The sequence below is a fragment of the Bufo gargarizans genome, chromosome 8 (genome assembly GCF_014858855.1).
Source record: "Bufo gargarizans isolate SCDJY-AF-19 chromosome 8, ASM1485885v1, whole genome shotgun sequence".
Lineage (NCBI taxonomy): Eukaryota > Metazoa > Chordata > Amphibia > Anura > Bufonidae > Bufo > Bufo gargarizans.
Window position 1 is genome coordinate 136,201,779 of NC_058087.1, and position 20,843 is coordinate 136,222,621.

Genomic DNA, 20,843 nt, shown 5'->3' on the forward strand with positions numbered 1-20,843 from the left:
CCTCTTTTGGTGCACCAACCTCAGGGAGCGATGGCCTGAGGGTGTACAGTCGTGGCCAAAAGTTTTGAGAATGACACAAATATTAGTTTTCACAAAGTTTGCTGCTAAACTGCTTTTAGATCTTTGTTTCAGTTGTTTCTGTGATGTAGTGAAATATAATTACACGCACTTCATACGTTTCAAAGGCTTTTATAGACAATTACATGACATTTATGCAAAGAGTCAGTATTTGCAGTGTTGGTCCTTCTTTTTCAGGACCTCTGCAATTCGACTGGGCATGCTCTCAATCAACTTCTGGGCCAATTCCTGACTGATAGCAACCCATTTTTTCATAATCACTTCTTGGAGTTTGTCAGAATTAGTGGGTTTTTGTTTGTCCATCTGCCTCTTGAGGATTGACCACAAGTTCTCAATGGGATTAAGATCTGGGGAGTTTCCAGGCCATGGACCCAAAATGTCAACGTTTTGGTCCCTGAGCCACTTAGTTATCCCTTCTGCCTTATGGCACGGTGCTTCATCGTGCTGGAAAATGCATTGTTCTTCACCAAACTGTTGTTGGATTGTTGGAATAAGTTGCTGTTGGAGGGTGTTTTGGTACAATTCTTTATTCATGGCTGTGTTTTTGGGCAAAATTGTGAGTGAGCCCACTCCCTTGGATGAGAAGCAACCCCACATATGAATGGTCTCCGGATGCTTTACTGTTGGCATGACACGGGACTGATGGTAGCGCTCATCTTTTCTTCTCCGGACAAGCCTTTTTCCTGATGCCCCAAACAATCGGAAAGAGGCTTCATCGGAGAATATGACTTTGCCCCAGTCCTCAGCAGTCCATTCACCATATTTTCTGCAGAAGATCAATCTGTCCCTGATGTTTTTTTTTGGAGAGAAGTGGCTTCTTTGCTGCCCTTCTTGACACCAGGCCATCTTCCAAAAGTCTTCGCCTCACTGTGCATGCAGATGCGCTCACACCTGCCTGCTGCCATTCCTGAGAAAGCTCTGCACTGGTGGCACTCCGATCCCGCAGCTGAATCCTCTTTAGGAGACGATCCTGGCGCTTGCTGGACTTTGTTGGACGCCCTGAAGCCTTCTTAACAAGAATTGAACCTCTTTCCTTGAAGTTCTTGATGATCCTATAAATTGTTAATTGAGGTGCAATCTTAGTAGCCACAATATCCTTGCCTGTGAAGCCATTTCTATGCAACGCAATGATGGCTGCACGCGTTTCTTTGCAGGTCACCATGGTTAACAATGGAAGAACAATGATTTCAAGCATCACCCTCCTTTTGACAGGTCAAGTCTGCCATTTTAACCCAATCAGCCTGACATAATGATCTCCAGCCTTGTGCTCGTCAACATTCTCACCTGAGTTAACAAGACCATTACTGAAATGATCTCAGCAGGTCCTTTAATGACAGCAATGAAATGCAGTGGAAAGTTTTTTAGGGATTAGGTTAATTTTCATGGCAAATAAGGACTATGCAATTCATCTGATCACTCTTCATAAAATTCTGGAGTATATGCAAATTGCTATTATAGAAACTTAAGCAGCAACTTTTCCAATTTCCAATATTTATGTAATTCTCAAAACTTTTGGCCACGACTGTACACTGTGACACATTATCAGGGCCACTACCACTCCCATCTTCTGCTCCCATAAGAATAATAATTTTTGGATCTCAGTGACATCAATTGTCTGCAATTTTCACTAGTGTTCAGGCTACTATTTATTAATTTGGTGGGCTCAAGCTTTGCTGAACAGCTGAAAAGTGTAGTACTTTAGTAGTAGTAGTTTCTCCGTGTTGAACCTGTGGCAAAAAGGAAAATAGATAAAGTACAGACCGAGCATATGGGAGAATGTGTATGATACAATCTCTATTATCATGGTATGCACTCGTGAAGGGGATCTCTTCTGCACCTTACAAACTGTAGGCCACAGAAGGCTTGTTCAGCTGGAGGTTGATGAGTACTCATCTACCACTGTGGAAGTGGTGGTGGGCTGGAGGTGCCATTAAGGGAGATGGGGAAAACTGGAGAGGGTGCAGAGGAGACAAATGTTTAAAAGTTATATATTATTTAGGGTCCATTCACACGTCCGTATGTGTTTTGCGGATCCGCAAATTTCAGATCTGCAAAACACGGACACCGGCAATGTGCGTCCCGCATTTTGCAGACCGCACATCACCGGAACTCTCATAGAAAATGCCTTTTCTTGTCCGCAATTGCGGACAAGAATAGGACATGTTCTATTTTTTTGCAGAACGGAAGTGCGGATCCGCAAATGCGGATGTGGACACCACATTCGGGCCCCATTCAAAATGAATGGGTCCGCACCTGTTCCGCAAAATTGCGGAACGGATGCGGACCCATTTTGCGGACGTGTGAATGGACCCTTCTGGCCTCTTTCACACGAGCGTGACAGACTAGAGCGGGATGCGTTCAGTGATACTCGCACCATTTTGCAAGCAAGTTCAGTCAGTTGTTTCTGCGATTGCGTTCAGTTTTTTCCTTTCGGGTGCAATCAGTTTTAATGCGTTTTTCACGCGCGTGATAAAAAACTGAAGGTTTACAAACAACATCTCCTAGCAACCATCAGTGAAAACGCATCACACCCGCACTTTCTTCCGGATGCAATGTGCATTTCACTGAAGCCCCATTCACTTCTATGGGGCCAGGGCTGCGTGAAAAACGCAGAATATAGAAAGTGCTGCGTTTTTCATGCAACGCAGAACTGATGCATGAAAAAAAAATGCTTATGTACACAGACGCATTGAAATGAATGGGTCCGGATTCAGTGTGAGTGCTATGCGTTCACTTCACGCATTGCACCCGCGCGGAAAACTTGCTCATGTGAAATAGGCCTTAAGGTGCGGTCTTCATCTAAGATGCCAAACAACTTACATCTAAGATGACAATCTGGGAGCAATGATGCCAAAAGCTGCCATCCCTTAAAGGGATTGTCCCACAAAAAAATATTCTACATTTTTGAAACCAGCACCTGGATCTGAATACTTTCGTAATTGCACGTTATTAAAAATATTGTATAGCCACTGAGCTATTCACTGAAATCTATCTGTATAGCGCCACCTTCTGTTTGTTCTTTTTCTTATTTCTCTGTCCTGCTCAGTAAGTTGGATACACCTGCTCAGTTCCCTCCTTCAACTGCTACTAGCTGCAGTAAAAAGACACGCCCCCCCTGAGAAAGAACACGCCCCCAGAGCTGCCAGCATAAAATAAATCTAGCAGACCAATTAGAGCAATTAATGAGGAGATCTCTGGATCCATGTGAGGTACAGGGCTGGTTCTAAGTTTGTTAGAAAGCAATTGCCATGCACTATATATGATATATTTTTCTTCATGTTTTACGTTACTCATGGGATAACCCCTTTAAGATACAGGCAGCATGGTGCACAGAAACCAGGACTTTATTTTTATACATGAACACTTTTATCTGTGCAGATTGTAGAATTTGTTTTTAGCTTCATAGGAGATTAGTGGTTTCCACTGCTGAACCATGACTGATTTACCACCTGGGTTAAAGCTCTTTTAGTTTATTGATAGCTGTATAATCACGCTTCATATTATGCTATTAGAAAGAATGAAAGAAAGAAAGAATGAAAGAAAGAAAGAAACACAATGTGTATGTGAATGTAAAATATATATTTTTTTCTTCTTTCAAGAAATTGCTAACATTAGAACCACGTGATTGGATACTGGCAGCAAGAGACTAGCATGGCCAGCCCTGAAACTGTATGCGGAGAGAAAATGCAGGAATTACAGAAGCAGATAAACTCTGTCATGCGGACCATCAATAATAACTCCAAGGTTTTTACTCATTTTATATGTCTTTGCCTATAGTGCTGTTTGTGAACATTGTATTTATTTGTATGTCAAAAACCAACAAAACTGATTAATTCTATGATGTAGGGGTGGACAGAGAAGAGGATCTCTCCTTTGTAATCCAGTTGTCTCTAATTAAAGGGGCTGTCCCATAAAAAATATTCTAGAGCAGGCATGCTCAACCTGCGGCGCTTCAGCTGTTGCAAAACTACAACTCCCAGCATGCCCGAACAGCTTTCAGTTATCAGACTACAGCAGGGCATGGTGGGAGTTGTAGTTTTACAACAGCTGGAGGGCCGCAGGTTTAGCATCCCTGTTCTAGAGTTTTCAAACCAGCACCTGGATCTGAATACTTTTGTAATTACATGTAATTAAAAATTTTGTATACCGCAGAGTTATTCAATCAGATGTATCTGTGTAGCGCCACCTGCTGTTTGTTCTTTTTCTTATTTCTTTGACCTGCTCACTGAGATGGCCGCACATGCTCAGTTTCATCCTTCAACTGCCTGCTGAATTGTGATAGGGAGAGCTGAGACACGCCCACTTAGCTGCAGCAGAAAAGACACGCCCACTTAGCTGCAGCAGAAAGACACGCCCCTTGAGCTGCCAGCTTGATATAAATGTAGCAGAACAATTAATGTGGAGATCTCTGGATCCATGTGAGGTACAAGGCTGGTTCTAGGTTTGTTAGAGAGGTATTGTCATTTCCTATATGCCATCTGATTTTCATTTTTTACATTATTCATGGAATAACCCCTTTAAGATATGGAGAAGGGGGCTTGGAAGGTGAGATGCGGGACATAGTTAAATTCAGGAGGGAAAGTCGCTGGCCGGGTACATGAGTACCTGATGCTCACAGAGTTAATTACCACTGATAGCTTTTTATGCACCCAGCCAGCGGCAGAGATGGGGGCTTGGGTGGCCCCCTGGGCATCGGGCCACCAGGATATTTCCCTGTTAGGTCTATAGCCAATCGGCCCCTTGATGAACATGCCATGATTTACGGACTCTGACAGAAAGAAAAACTCTGTACAGTTCTGTAGACATATAATAAAAAAAATGCCCAAAGCCAGCTCGCCCGCTTCAACTGGAGGAATCCCACATTTATGAAAAATGAAGGAACAGTACAAATAGGAGAAGAAAACTTCATCTCATAAAAGCAGTATCCTCTTTATTGCAGCATATCCACAAAGGTGCAGTACAAAACACCGTAAACTCGAACTTGCTTACGTGTTTCAGATGAAAAACATCCTTAAAGGGGTCCTCTCACTTTAGCAAGTGGCATTTATCATGTAGAGAAAGTGAATACAAGGCACTTACTTAAGTATTGTGACTGTTCATATTGCTTCCTTTACTGATCCGATTCATTTTTCCATCACATTGTACATGTCTCGTATCAAGAGGTTACGACCACCCTACAATCCAGCGGCGGTGGACGTGCTTGCAGTCCAAGGGAAAAAGCACCTATGCGCACTCCCGCGGTCTTAGCCACCCGAGAGGCCAGCACTTTTTTCTATAGTGTGCAAACACGGCTACTGCTGCTGGATTACAGGGTGGTTGTAACCCCTGGAACTGAGCAGCATATAATGCAATGGAAAAATTAATCAAGCAAGCAAAGTAGGCAATATGGACAATCACAATACGTTAGTAAGCGTCTTGTATTACCTTTGTCTACATGATAAATGCCCTTTGCTGATGTGAGACAACCCCTTTAATCTATTAGTATTCTGCTCATGCAAAATTGTAGAATCCAGGCACTTTACAACCGCAGACCTATGCTTGCCAGTACTTTTTTTTTTTTTTTTTTTAAAGTACCGTAATTCATTTGTAAGTACCACAGCTATTTATAGTATTCAGAGCCTGGAATTGCTGAATGTACAGCCTCCATTCTGGTTCAGATACTATGCAACATAAAAAATGGGTTATCTCAAGCAGGCAGGCACGTGTGTTTTCTGATATATAAATGCACATACTATAGTACCATTTCTTTAGTACATGGCTCATTGGTTTGATATTTATAGAGGTCTACCACCCCTCACTAAGAGTCCTAAAACTCAAATTCCCCATATATTACAAACCAACCACATCGCCATATCCTCAATCCCTCTTACAACATGACCATGCATTATGTCTAGTATTTTATTTGAATTTTATTTTATAGAGTGTCTTTGGTCTCATGAGCATGACATTATAGTGGACCTGTGAGGTAGTATGAATGTGTAATACAGCACTCACAGCATATTATGTGCTCGTACCCTATTGTTGGGTGTCTTTACATGGAAATTTAACACTAGCGTTTTTTTGAGGATCTGTCATGGATCTGCAAAAGTGCTTCTGTTACAATAATACAACCGCATGCATCCGTCATGAACGGATCCGGTTGTATTATGTCTTCTATAGCCATGACGGATCAGTCTTGAACACCATTGAAAGTCAATGGGGGACAGATCAGTTTTCTATTGTGCCAGATTGTGTCGGAGAAAACAGATTTGTCTCCATGGACTTGCATTGTGTGCCAGGACGGATCCGTTTGGCTCCGCTTCGTCAGGCGGACAGCAAAACGCTGCAGGCAGCGTTTTGGTGTCCTCCTCCAGAGCGGAATGGTGACTGAACGGAGTCAAACCGATGCATTCTAAACGGATCCTTTTCCATTCAGAATGCGTTAGGGCAAAACTGATCTGTTTTGGACCGCTTTTGAGAGGCCTGAACGGATCTCGCAAACGGAAAGCCAAAAGGCTAGTGTGAAAGTAGCCTAAGTGCAGTACGCAGACCTGCAGGGTATTGCGATGTGAGGTCACGGTTAGTAGGCAAACGAGGGTTGCTCTGGGTTACTCACAGTTTGTAGGGAGACCCTGGGCAGGCGTACAGCAGTGATGGAGAGGCTGGCACAGGGGTCCTCTGGGGCACTCTCTGTATGTAGGGACCAGGCCTGATGTTGGGTGAGGTGCCCTGGATGTGGCAGGTGTTTAATGTGCCTGGGGCAAGGTCCCTTTAAGATTCGTGACGCCAGTGCCTGTAACGGTGGCACACCGATTGATAGTAGTAATAAGTGAGAAACACGATGTTGTGGTGAACCAAACTTTCTTTACTGGAAACGGTTAACTTTATACAGTCTTTTGTAAGGTTCCAGATACAGCAGTAGTAATAAGCAGGCTTTAAATATATGGCAGGTACAATGTTCTTTGCAAGATACTCAGAGGGTAAAAACAACACTTACAGACCAGGCTGCACTTTTCCTCAGAAATCCTGTGCACTATTCCTCAGAACTCCTGGCTGTCTCAATCCCAAGGCCCGTATGCCCTAATTCTGGCTTTATCCTTGGTAGCGAACTTCCTCAGGTATTTATCCTTGCTTTGGGTGAATCCTTCTGCCCTTCAGCTCTTTTGTCTAGCTGGAATACTGTCTCTGCTCTGCTTATGGGAACTTGTTTTCTCTCAAGAGGTAAACTCTTCTCTTGGTGACTATCTTCTGAGCTAACTCTGGCTCAATATCCTCCCTCCACTGATATTTCCTAAACAGAAAGTATGCAGAGTGAAGCCACCCTCTTAAATAAGCCCCACCTCTTAACTAAGCCCTAGTCAATTCGTCTGTGAAGGTTATCGTGCATCCAGGTCATGGTTTATCAGTAATAGTAGTGTGACTGGCTTTGTAAATTATAATGGATTGTATGAGAAATCTATAGCATTAAGTCATGAAGGTAAGATCTTGATTGGATTTGCATGACTTAAGCTATTATGTGTGATTAAACTGCCTTGGGAGAGGTGTTAGAAGAGCATTGTAAGTGGCATAGAGGAGGGCTGATTCAAAAGAGCTAAAAGATAAACTTGGCACATTCTACAAAATGAAATAAGTGCGCAGGTATCTGTTGCAATGGCTGAATCTACAAAAGTAAAAAAAAAAACTATTAAAAAAGAAAACACGATGCAACAGCACTCTGCACAACATAGAATATATGGACTTATACTATATTTACTATATAAATGAATATGAGGTACTTGGCAAATATATTTTGATCAAAATCATTTGTGCACAAACATCACGGCAAGGTGAATTCATTGTGGATGAGACCTACTCTATTTGATACCTCTCTCTGTGTCAGCTGGCCTCTTAAATCATCCAGAATGAGGTCACCTTGCCATGGTGCATGGGAACAGGTGAAATTTTTCAAAATATATATCTTTTTTTACTTTTGTAGGTTCAGCCATGGCAATGCACACTTATTTGATTTAGCAGGATGTGCTGACTTTTTGTCTTTGCAGTTTGCATTAGATGTGTGGCTGTCTCCATTTCATAATGCACTCTTAGCTGACCTATACGTTCATGTGGAACCTGCTTTCCTTGAATTGAGGCCAGCTGGCACAGAGAGAGGTATCAAATAGGGTAGGTCCCATCCAAGAATGAGGTCAACTTGCCATGGTGGATGGGCACAAATGATTTTGTTCAAAATATATTTCCTAAGTACCACATATTCATTTATAAGGTAAATATATTGTAGTAGTTGATATATTCTATATTTGCAGAGTGCTGTTGCATTGTGTCTGGTTAAAAAAAGGTGTGAAAGAATCTATTTATGAGGAAAAAAAAGCATGAATAGAGGTTAAGGGGTGCCACATCTATTATCTGCCATTTACAATGCTGTTCTAACACATATACCAAGGCAGTTTAATCACACTTAACAGCTTCATTCGTGAAAAGGCAATCAACATCTTACCTCCATGACTGAAACAGGAGTTACCAGTATTTAATGCTAGACATTTCTTGTGAAAGTCATTCTAATTGAGAAAACCAGTTGGATGACTATTAAAACGTCTTCAAGAAAAAAATACAGTAAGTCCAGTTGCTCTGACCTATTACTACTGATACCCTATTCAATTCCTCTGTGCCTTCCATTCTTTTTAAAAGGATTGTTTCTCCTTCAATTAAGAATTTATTTTCATAAATAAATCCATATAAAGTATGACCTATTGGGGTTTACCCCATTGGAAACACTGCACTGAAAAAAAAAAAAAAAAACGCATGCCACAGTAGTATTTGTAACGGATATCCTGGCACCCGACCGGGTACCTCCGTCGATAGATGCTCCTAGTGCTTCCCGAGGACTCCAAGCACTCCACTTGACACCGTAAGTGCTGCAGACCCCACGAACCGCCGAAGCTTGGTTGAGGTCTCGCCGTCTCCTACCCACTCTGGACCTACGACAAGGCTCCAGGTTCCAGTGGGTGAACCTCTCCTAAATCCAGAGAGCAAGAACAGCTCTTACAAGAGCTAGTAGTTATAGCCAGGGAAGTATAGCAAATCTTCAGCATATATCAATCCCCCCAGTGTTGATCAGTTACCCAAACACCAGCCTCAACATGATGAACGGTAAAAACAGGAACTCTTTATTGAACACACAGCATTGACTTATATACACATGACATACTGAGGACATGACGTAGCAGCCAATCCTGTACAGTTTAAACACAAAATTAACCCTATTCAACAAACACAATGGCATTGTCTGTGACACAATTAACAAACACACTGGCATTGTCTGTGACGCAATCAACAAAATACAATTGCCAACATAATGAGCTAACTTAATTACTCACAGACAGAAACCACACATTTTTCCCAAAACACAGAAAACACCTCAAAACCCCACATATCCCCATAATGTATACATTACAGCTCTGATCTGGGTGAACAACATATCCAAAAGCCACCTATATCCAAGCAGGGGTTCCCGAATTCCATGGAAGTCACATTTGGCCGGCCGCAAGCATGGCTTTCCTGCTCAAAACAGTTCCACAGATTTAAGCTGTGCGGCCGGTCTGTCTTCTCCTTCAAAGTTAGCATAGGCCATAATCCTGAGGCAAGAGGCTGGTAGCCAGGCTTCTCCACCACCCAGTGGCGAGGTTGGTTTCGTCACAGTATTCAACTAACATTGTGCAGAATCCCAGAACAGTTCCACTACAAATGGTTAATTTGGTGCATTACTAAAAGAGCTAATGCGTTGTATTGTGTTTTCTCTGTATTCCCAAAAGCTGTCTATAGGGGAAACTGTTAAGTTATTTATGTGCTCACTCAGCAGAGGAAGACTAGCTTTCCCCTGTGAGGGAGGTGCTGTCTAGTTAGGACTGCATCAGCCAGTTCATTCTGGGTTCTGATTGTGAGGAAAGCAGATGCTTGGTCCATGTATGAAACTAAAGCAAGGAAAGAGAACTTTACTCCAAGAAAAAACAAAAAACATGATTCCTGTACAGAGGAAAATTCCTGAGGGAATCCAAAGACTGTTTAGGATCGCAAGGCTGTGCGTGTTAGGCCGGGTTCACGTAACCTTTTTTTTTTATGCAGAACTACTCTTTCTACAAAGTGTTTAGAAAGAGCTCAGGGATTACTACACCTGTCATTATTGTGGCTGTTTATATTCAGTTGTTGTCAAAAGGAAGTTCTGTGTAACATCTAAGAACTGTACCTTGATACTGTTGATTGTACTACTACTCCTATTCTGCACATTAGTTAAGAGAGACTTATATGTTAGCTACAATTGGCCTGGTTGCTGACCCCTCCATCATCCATTGCCCACTGCACCTACATCTCCTGCTTTGCACAAAGCCAAAATACTTTAAGGGATTGGGTCATGTCAAGCATTGGTGGCATATCGGTAGGATATGCCACCAATGTATGATAGGTGGGGGTCCCAGAGGTGGGACCTGCACCTATCTCTAGAACAGAGCCCAAAAAGTGAAGGACAGCAGACTGCGTACGACTAGCCGCCCTCCATTCATTTCTATGGTACTGCCGAAAATAGGCGAGTGACGTGCTCTGCTATGTTTAGATGCCCTATAGAAATGAATGCAGGGCGGCCACCCATGCGCAGTCTGCTCTCCTTCACTTTGCGGGCTCTGTTCTAGAGATAGATGTGGGTCATAGCGATATGCCACCAATGCTTGACATGACACAACCCCTTTAACACCATGGGCAGCCCAACTACCACCAGGCAGGAGCCACATCAACAGGGTCTGCCCCGAGAAAAGAAAGTGCACCCTCTTATAACTGCACAGCCCTAGGAGGGTATCGTTGTGAGGACTGCCACTGTGTTCCGTGTGCAAAGCTATCAGTGCCAGAGCTACTACCACTCCTATCCTCCACTTGCTCCTCCTGAGCTGCTGCTGCACAAGCTAATAGTTTTTGCACTTTGCACGGTTCACCATTATTGGACGTGCGGTTTTGAAGGTTACTCTGTGACCCGTAACCATGAATGGCGAAAAAAGAATCTGCTTGTGATGAGGTTGCTGAGCACTACTGCAGCTTTCATAGCTGTACTGCTCCGCAGCTGTGCATCAGCAACTCTACGGCTCTGCCGTGTGGCCATACCTTTGGATGTGCTGCCTATGTCACTAATACTAGTACTTGTGCAGTGATTATGTCTTTAAGTTGTCGGCTGTGTTTCAAGTGAGGTATAGTAAGCAGAATTATCTTGATTTAGATAATACAACTAAAATGCATCAGTTTTACCCTACACTTTGAAATAGTTATCGTATGCAATGCAATTATATATAACTTTATAATTATATAATATTTTAGGGATTTTTGCAAATTATCTGGGGATATAGAGAAGATTTGCAAAGGATATCAAATGCTGTTGACGACTAAGCGCGACAATTCTGAAGGCAGCTATGTAAATCTGAAAAATAGTCTAATTATTATTTTCCAGAACTATTACCGGGACTTTTGCTTATTCTTCATGCTGCCAAGTTCTCTCTTGATATGAGTGTTTTTTCTTCTAACTCTTTTACTCGATTCAATATTTTTGCTGAATACTGGAATTGCTGTAGTTCCTTTGTACAAGGTGTGCTTATTATAATGCTCTTTATTGTACCTTTTACAAAAGAGCCTTAACACAAACTCTGAATATAAATTTCACTCCCCATTCTGCTCCTTTTTCTTGTCGGGGTCAGTCTTCACTGTAATTCTATTCATGGATCAAAAAGATTAGAATGAATATAATAAACAACAAGATTGTATTTATACAGTAATATTCCTAAGATTAATGTTCTCAGGTCTAGGCTCTGTAAGTAAATTGTCATTGTAAAACAATGCATGAAACCGAAATAGGAATGGAGACTCACTAAATATTAAATAAGCATAAAACAAGAAAATAATACCAGATCTTTCTTCTTTAATCTCTTATTACATAAAAAATAAAGGAGGAAAAAAAAAAGTTTCCCAGGAGCTCTGCCATATCCTCCCTTATTCTCTTTGTCCAGTGTCTGGCTATAAGACAACTGGCCACAGCAGGAACATCCTCCCTCTTCCCTGTCTGCAAAATAATAATAATAATAATAATAATAATAATGATCCCCACCCCTTTCAGACCACCCCACTGAAAATGGAGGCAAGATTTTCTCCTGTTTACTTTCTGTTATGTTCTCACCTGGTAAGGTTATTCCACTAAGCTTCTCATCTTGTGGAAGAGTAGGTCTGATCTTCATCTAAGTCACAACAATAGACGATCACAAATCACAGTCTGCTTAAACTAATAACACACAAAGAATTAAATGTTACCATGTTTTTATTGAACACACCATGTAAACATTCACAGTGCAGATGGAAAAAGTATGTGAACCCTTGGATTTACTAACTGGTTGAACCTCCTTTGGCAGCAATAACTTCAACCAAACGTTTCCTGTAGTTGCAGATCTGACGTGCACAACGGTCAGGAGTAATTCTTGACCATTCCTCTTTACAGAACTGTTTCAGTTCAGCAATATTCTTGGGATGTCTGGTGTGAATCGCTTTCTTGAAGTCATGCTACAGGATCTCAATCGGGTTGAGGTCAGGACTCTGACTGGGCCATTCCAGAAGGTGTATCTTCTTCTGTTTAAGCTATTCTGTTGATTTACTTCTATGCTTGGGATTGTTGTCCTGTTGCAACACCCATCTTCTGTTGAACTTCAGCTGGTGGACAGATGGCCTTAAGTTTTCGTGCAAAATGTCTTGATAAACTTGGGAATAAATTTTTCCTTCGATGATCGCAATCCGTCCAGGTCCTGACGCAGCAAAGCAGCCCCAAACCATGATGCCCCCACCACCATACTTCACTGTAAACGTGCAGCAATAATTTTTTTTTTTTACAGAAGTGGCATCCTCTGTGGTATCCTCCTATGAAATCCATTCTTGTTTAGTGTTTTACGTATCGTAGATTCACTAACAGGGATGTTAGTATATGCCAGAGACTTTTGTAAGTCTTTAGCTGACACTCTAGGATTCTTCTTCACCTCATTGAGCAGTCCGCGCTGTGATCTTACAGTCGTCTTTACGGGACGGCCACTCCTAGGGAGAGTAGCAGTAGTCCTGAACTTTCTCCATTTATAGACAATTTGTCTTACCATGGACTGATGAACAGCAAGGCTTTTGGAGATACTTTTATAACCCTTTCCAGCTTTCCAGCTTTATGCAAGTCAAAAATTCTTAATCGTAGGTCTTCTAAGAGCTCTTTTGTGTGAGGCATCATTCACATCAGGCAATGCTTCTTGTGAAAAGCAAACCCAGAACTGGTGTGTGTTTTTTATAGGGCAGGGCAGCTGTAACCAACACCTCCAATCTCATCTCATTGATTGGACTCCAGTTGGCTGACACCTCACTCCAATTATCTCTTGGAGATGTCATTAGTCTAGGGGTTCACATTCTTTTTCCACCTGCACTATGAATGTTTACATGGTGTGTTCAATAAAAAACATGGTAACATTTAATTCTTTGTGTGTTATTAGTTTAAGCAGACTGTGACTGTCTATTGTTGTGACTTAAAATGTAATCTGATCTTCATCTATGACCAATTTGTGCAGAAATCCATATTATTCCAAAGGGTTCACATACTTTTTCTTGCAACTGTATGTTATTCTGTGCACTGCTGGTACACAAAATACAGGAACGCTGTCTCATCATATTTGCTGAGGTGGACACAGAAAGGCTTTTCAATAGAAGCAGGAGGTGACGCTATACTAACATTACCCCAAAAATATTTGTATTAGTATTTCGTGTTCCTATTCGGCTGGATTTAACTATAAAGAATATTCATTATGGGACAACCTCTTTACGTATGATTATTGTTATTTTTGTATTTATTTATTTATTTTTATTTTATTGTATCTTCTTTCATATTGTTCTAGGTGGTTGCCTTTATGAACTCTCCAGCAGGAAAGTACTTGGAGGAACGTCCCTTCCTCTCTCTATCACTCCTGGTTTTTATTGCACTGTCTGCTGTCCCAGTTGGCTTATTTTTGACAGTAATTGCGGGAACAGCAGTAATTGCCTGCTTTGGAGTAATAATATTAGAAGGTGAGAGACTTTTACATTCGCTTTTATCTGTTTTGCTAAATTTATAGCAAACACTTATTTTATATGTCTTTTGTAATACCTTTTTATATTGCTATAAGAGGTATCTAGCAGCTGCACCCGGCCCTGGTACCTGAGGGGCTCAAAAGTCCTACTGCCACATAGCAATACTTCAGTGTTCACAGCATGCTGGAGCCCTGTTACATTAGGATTGAGAATCTTCAAGTTACCGCTCAAGGAAATGCTGATTTGGGAGTCATTGGGTTGATGGGAATCAATGTACTCTTCTCCAATATGAAGACCACTAGAGTAGTCACTCAAAGCAGAGGGGAGGGGTGGGGAAGCGCTTCATGCAAAGAGCCAAGGCCTCTGAACATAAAGGAACTGCTTTCTAGGCACTTAAGGGTCACGGCACTAGAGGATTAAAATTTGGATTTCTTATTCATGCAACCTTCTTGACTAGCACTCTAGGTATTCAAACACAGTGCTACAGCACTCTGCAAGCATACAATAAATTAACTAATGCTATATGCAGGGACGTTGCTAGGGTCTCAAAAAATCCGGGGCCCAAGCCCCAATGAATATGGCCTAGTGCTCTAAGTCCCCCCCCCCCCCGCACACCGCATTTTTCTGTACTTGCTATACAGTAGCACATACCTCTCACATCCAGGGCCTCCCAGGTGACGTCACCTCCAATGTAGATCTTCTCTGTCATTATCTTCTCCATTCGGTCCAGACAACTTGTCTTAGCCGCTCCTCGTCTCTGCTGAGTGTGACACACAGACATCTTAGCTTCTTCACATTTCTATAATCATCTCCCAACCTGGAGTCCTATCAGTGTTATCCTGCTGCTTGCTGTGCTCCCCAATACCCCCAAATACTATCCTGAAGAAACATTAGTGCCTTCATAGTAATAGTGCTCCTTATAGTCCCACCAATAGTAATTCCCTTCTAGAATGCCCTCATTAGTAATACTGCTCCCTACAGTGCCCCCAACTGTGATAATGCCCCCAAAAAATGCCCCCACTAGTAATACAGCCCCCCTACAGTGCCCCCAACCGTGATAACGCTCCCCAACAGTGCCCCTATTAGTAGAAGAGCCCTCCAGTATTAATAATACCCTCACAGAGCCCCCAGTAGAAATTAGGCCCCCTATTGTTCCCACAGTGGTAATAAAGCTCTCTACAGACCCCTCAGTAGTAATAAGTCCCCCCACAGTGCTCTTAGTAGAAATAAGGCTACTTTTACACTAACAAGATCCTTCATAGGGGCTCAATACCAGAAAAAAAAAAACGCTTCCGTTTTGTTCCCATTCATTGTCAATGGGAACAAAACGTAACTGAACAGAACGGAATGCTCCAAAATACAATCCGTTCCGTTTGGTTGCGTTCTCATACCGGACAGCAAACTGCAGCATCCTGCAGTTTTCTTTCCGCCATGGGATGCGTAGCAAAATGGATCTGTCCTGACCCACAATGCAAGTCAACGGGGACGGATCCGTTCTCTTTGACACAATTGAAAACTGATCCGTCCTCCATTGACTTTCAGTGGAGTTCATGACGGATCTGTCTTGGCTATGTTAAAGATAATACAACCGGTCCGTTCATAACGGACGCAGATGGTCAGTGGCGTACACACAATCCATGGGGCCCCCGTGCGAAACTGATCCATGGGGCCCCCTCCCCGTCGCCCCCCCCCCAACCTGCCTCCACCCCCCTCTTCTACTACATCCCCTACCAGTGCTGTAACTATAGTGTTATGGGCCACAGTGCAAACATCTTTGCAAAAAAACTGCAGATTTTCTTACTAAGGGCTCTTTCCGTACGGCTATTCCGCTGCGTGAGTGAATGCCAAGACCCATTCTGGACAGCAAAGACACGGAGCAGTAACATGATTGACTGTGATCTTTTTACTACAAAATCATGGTGACAACTTTATCTCTCTGTGATTTTGTAGTAAAAAGATCACGGAGCATTATCAATCATGTTATTGCTTCGTGTCTCTGCTGTCCGGAACGGGGCTTGGCTGTCTTTCACGCAGTGGATTACCCGCACGGGATCCGCTCGTGTTAAAGAGCCCTAAGCCTTATGCATGGCTACACTCACCCAGTCCTAATAAAATCTGGTCCTACCTTATCCAGGGTGTCTCTGGCATCGGCGTGATGTCCGCTGGATCCAGAACAAGGTCCCTGTGGTGAGAAAAAAAAAATAATTACATAAGGAAGGGATGGTGACTGCCCCTGTGAAATCACCAGCAGGGGGCGCTGTGCTGCCCTGTAAGACTGAGCCAGGCCAATGTACAGCAGGGTAATCTAGGACATTTCCCCTAAGTGCAACAACACAGTACTAATGCCCACCTTGTGGCCCCTCACAGTAGTTATGCCCACCTTTGTTCCTGTCACAGTAGTTATGCCCAGATATGTGCCCCCTCATAGTAGTTATGCCAAATGTGTCCCCTTTCAGTAGTTATGTCCAGATGTGTGCCCCCTCAGAGTGGTTATGCCAGATTGTGTCCCCTCACAGTAGTAATGCCAGATTGTGTCCCCTCACAGTAGTAATGCCAGATTGTGTCCCCTCACAGTAGTAATGCCAGATTGTGTCCCCTCACAGTAGTAATGCCAGATTATGTGTCCCCTCACAGTAGTAATACCAGATTATGTGCCCCTCACAGTAGTAATGCTCGATTATGTGCCCCTCCACAGTAGTAATGCCCGGTTATGTGCCCCCTCAGAGTGGTTATGCCAGATTGTGCCCCTCACATTAGATATGCCCACATATGTGCCTCTCAGTTGTTATGCCCGATTACATGCCCCCTCACAGTAGTTATGCCTTCATATGTGCCTCCCTCACAGTAGTTATGCCAGATTAGGTGCCCCCTCAAATTAGTTATGGCAGATTAGGTGCCCCTCAGTAGAGATGTCAACTTTTGTGCCCCCTCGATCTAGTTGTGCCCATAAAACACTCCCCCTCCCCTTCCCCCAGTCTGCAGCGTTAGAAAAAAAACAAAACATAGTTGCCTTCTTCCCTGATGACAGGAGGCAGATTCCCTGGCTTTCAGCTCTCCACCTACAGCCAGCAGCGCGATGTGGGGCCAGTAGGGGGAGCTCTGTAGATCAGTGAAGCAGGAAGCAGAGAGGTTTCCCTGCTTCACTATGGAAACGGAACTGCCTGGCCGTGTGAGTGCGTGCTCTCCCCCCCCCCCCCCCCCCTACAGTCCCATGTAAATAACATGACCCCCTCCCCGGCCACCTCCAACACACAGTTCCATGTCACATACCTCCCTTCAGCCCTAACATACAGTCCCAGTGAAATAACCTCAACTCCCGGCCAGCAGTGCTCTGCCTCTCCCTTCACTTACCTCTCCTCATGTAGCAGACCTCCCCACAGCTTCTTCTCTTCACTACCGTCCTCTCTTGCACTGGTCACATGATGGTGACATCATCGCAGGTCCTTGTCAACCACTGCCTGTTTTGCTGGTCACATGACCTGTGATGTCACTACAGGTCCTTCAGCTCTTCCAGTGCATTAGATTCAATTGTATTGCCGTCCTGCTCGTTTAACCTAATCAGCCACAGCTTGGAACTTCCTATATAAACCAGACCTTGTCACTCCCTCCTTGCCAGATTATTGTGCTTCCTGCCTCTATCTAGCTCCTGAGCGTCCTCCCAAACTGCTGTGTTTACCTGTTTACCGAACTTGGATTGTTACCTGACCACGCTTTTGCCTTATCCTAAAACTGCTGTGTTTACCTGTTACCAACCTGGACTGATATTCGACACTGCTTGCTTCCGCTTCTCCAGTGCTCCAGATTGTCTCCATTGGACTCCTTACCTTACCTTCCAGGCCTTTCCAGACAATTCCTCATTTCAGGTGAGTGATTGTGAAATCACTCTTACAGGCAATCTGGGGATCTGCAGTGAGGCCATGTTTCCCCCTTGAAGGGAGCAGGACGGTGGGGTATCTTTTTCTCTCTTTTTCTACCCCTTCATTCTCCTTTCCTTCAAGTTGCCTTCCTTCTTCAATGGTGAACCCTACCGTTTTGTTCTTTGGGTCTTTGACCATTTATTGCTTGCTTGGGCCCAGCACCTGATACATATCTACATATCTGTACTCCTTGTTCTGCACCATTTTATTTTCTGAAAATGTTTAACCTTTAGGATCACGGCATCTCAAGGCTTTAATGACCATGAACGGCGTGATTGTCGGTCACGGTCATTAGCCGCCGGTCTCTGCTGTTTGAAACTTGTACGGTGCTGGTAGCGAAAGAGTTAATAAAAAAGATGTTTGTGCCCACCCATCATGACAAGGTGACCTCATATTTGTTAAGTATCTCCTATTCATTTTATATAGTGAATATAGCATTGGTTCATATATTCTATGCTTGCAGAGTGCTGTCGCATTGTGTTTGGGCTTGTATTTTGAGCCATGGTAAAGTGCACCTACTAACTTTCTCTTTTGTTATTACTCTAGGTATGTCTGCGCCACTCACCTCTATAGTGTTGTCAGCAGTTTTGATCCCTAAAAGCTGCTGACAGACACTCCATAAGATAAACTATGTTCTGAAATGTGCCTTTATAAATCTTTCTAACAGTAATCTTCAACCTGTGACTCACCAGATGTTGCAGAGCTACAACCCCCAGCATGATATTTTGGATGTTATAGTTTTGCAACAGTTTGAGACTGCAGCTCAACAATTTTTGTATCAAAGTCAAGGGCATTGGATTTTCCCCTATGATTTTCACACAATGGAATCACACTGCTATGTTGTTATGAGTAATGACTAATACTACAATTCATATAGATTTACTGTAGGTTTTTTCAGAATGCTCACTTATCTCCACCATACAACTCAATCTACTGGCATAAAAACTCCACACAATCCAAAACCAAACTGTTAAAAGTTGTTATTATGCTTCATGCACACAGCGTGTCCATATATTTTAGTCTGCAAACTGAGGATACCTTCTGTGTGGGTTTTGTAATTTTCTCACTCCCATCAATAGGAAAGACTATTTTCATCCGCATCGCAGAACAGAGCGGGATATGTTGTATGATTTGTAAAACAGCCATGTGGCTCGGCCAAAAATATGGATGTGTGTGGCTCTATAGGAATGAATGCTATCTGCTAAAATGTGTGCATGAAGGATTATGCAGTGACTCAGTAGTTGCTGCCAAGGGGTTCATGATTCTATATAAACACTTTATTTCCCTAAAGCTGTATATATATGGGGGTAAGGGGTTAATTGGTCAGCCCTTAGATCCAGTTGCTAGGTGTGGGCTGGTCCCACCCTCCTTAAGTGAGTAGTAGGTGGAGAGGAGCAAGCTCAGAGATAGCAGCAGTTACAATAAGGGGCAAATATCATCCAGCAGACTGGATGAAGGAGACAGAAGCAAGTGCCAGCATCTGAGGCAGAGAAGTAGTGAGCCTAGCAGAAGGTAGAGTGGCCATTATAATGAAGAGTGCTGGGAAAATACAAGCCAGTGAAGAAAAAGCATGTATATAGGCTGTGGACTGCAGTTTGGTTGGGTTAGAAGCTTCAGGCTCCCTTCCATACTGAGGAGACAGATTGGCCATCTCTTAAAGAACTACATCCCACAGCTGGGTATTATAGAATTACAAATTGAAGAAGAGAATACGTGCACGTGTGCCCCTTTTAGCCAAACTGGAAGGATTGCATGGTTTATCTGGAAAAGGGACTCTGAGAGAAGCATTAGCCTGCCCTGTGCCCCTATATACAGCCTTGAGAAAATCTATCTGATGTAATATTTAAAGACTGTGCCTACTCTTACAAGTGCATATATGTGCCAAGCAGGGCCGTCTTTAATATTGATTGGACCCTGGGCAAAATTACTTGGGCCCCCTGGATCCCGCCTTCCCACACCTTAGCAGGCAATCACGCCCTCCACCACAACACACACACAAAAAATCCACACACCTGGTAGAGTACAGTGAATGACTGTAAATACTTCCAGTTCTGAAGACTCCAGCGGCTCAGGATCAGTGCTCTGGGCACCTGGGCTCAGGCTGGAAGTGGGCACCGCTCTGCAGGAAGGAGACCAGGGCTCAGCTCACCCTAGTGTTACAGTGCACCCCAGCACCCCACAGTATGCAGTATAGCACCCTATAGTATACAGCACCACACAGTATGCAGTATAGCACCCCACACTATACAGTACCCCACAGTATATAGTAGAGAAGTATAGCAGCCCACAGTATACAGCACCCCACAGTATACAACACCTCACAGTATACAGAAGAGCAGTATAGCACCTCACCATATACAGCACCCCACACTATACAACCCCCCACACTATACAGTACAGCAGTATAGCACTCCACACTATACAGCACCCACAGTATACAGTCCCCCACAGTATACAGTACAGCAGTATAGCACTCCAGCCCCCCCCACACACAGTATACAGGCCCCCACACAGTATACAGCCCCCCCACACACAGTATACAGCCCCCCCACACACAGTATACAGCCCCCCAGTATACAGGCCCCCCACACTATACAGGCCCCCCACACTATACAGCCCGCCCCTCACAGTATACAGCCCGCCCCCCCCCCCCACAGTATACAGGCCCCCCCACAGTATACAGGCGCCCCCACAGTATACAGCCCCCCACAGTATACAGGCTCCCACACAGTATAAAGCACCCCACTATACAGTAGTTTACAG

The 20,843-nt window shown here is 43.5% G+C and overlaps 1 protein-coding gene across 2 annotated transcripts in view; it reads left to right on the plus strand.

Moving 5' to 3' along the window:
* Positions 1-20,843, plus strand: part of LDAF1 (lipid droplet assembly factor 1) — a 60,304-nt gene that overhangs the window by 11,685 nt on the left and 27,776 nt on the right. For both annotated transcript variants that reach the window (XM_044304103.1, XM_044304104.1), the window contains exons 2-3: positions 3,678-3,822; positions 13,992-14,160. In XM_044304103.1, coding sequence (XP_044160038.1) covers positions 3,730-3,822; positions 13,992-14,160 — 262 coding nt within the window. In that variant the 5' untranslated portion in view covers positions 3,678-3,729. The remainder of the gene's footprint in view (positions 1-3,677; positions 3,823-13,991; positions 14,161-20,843) is intronic.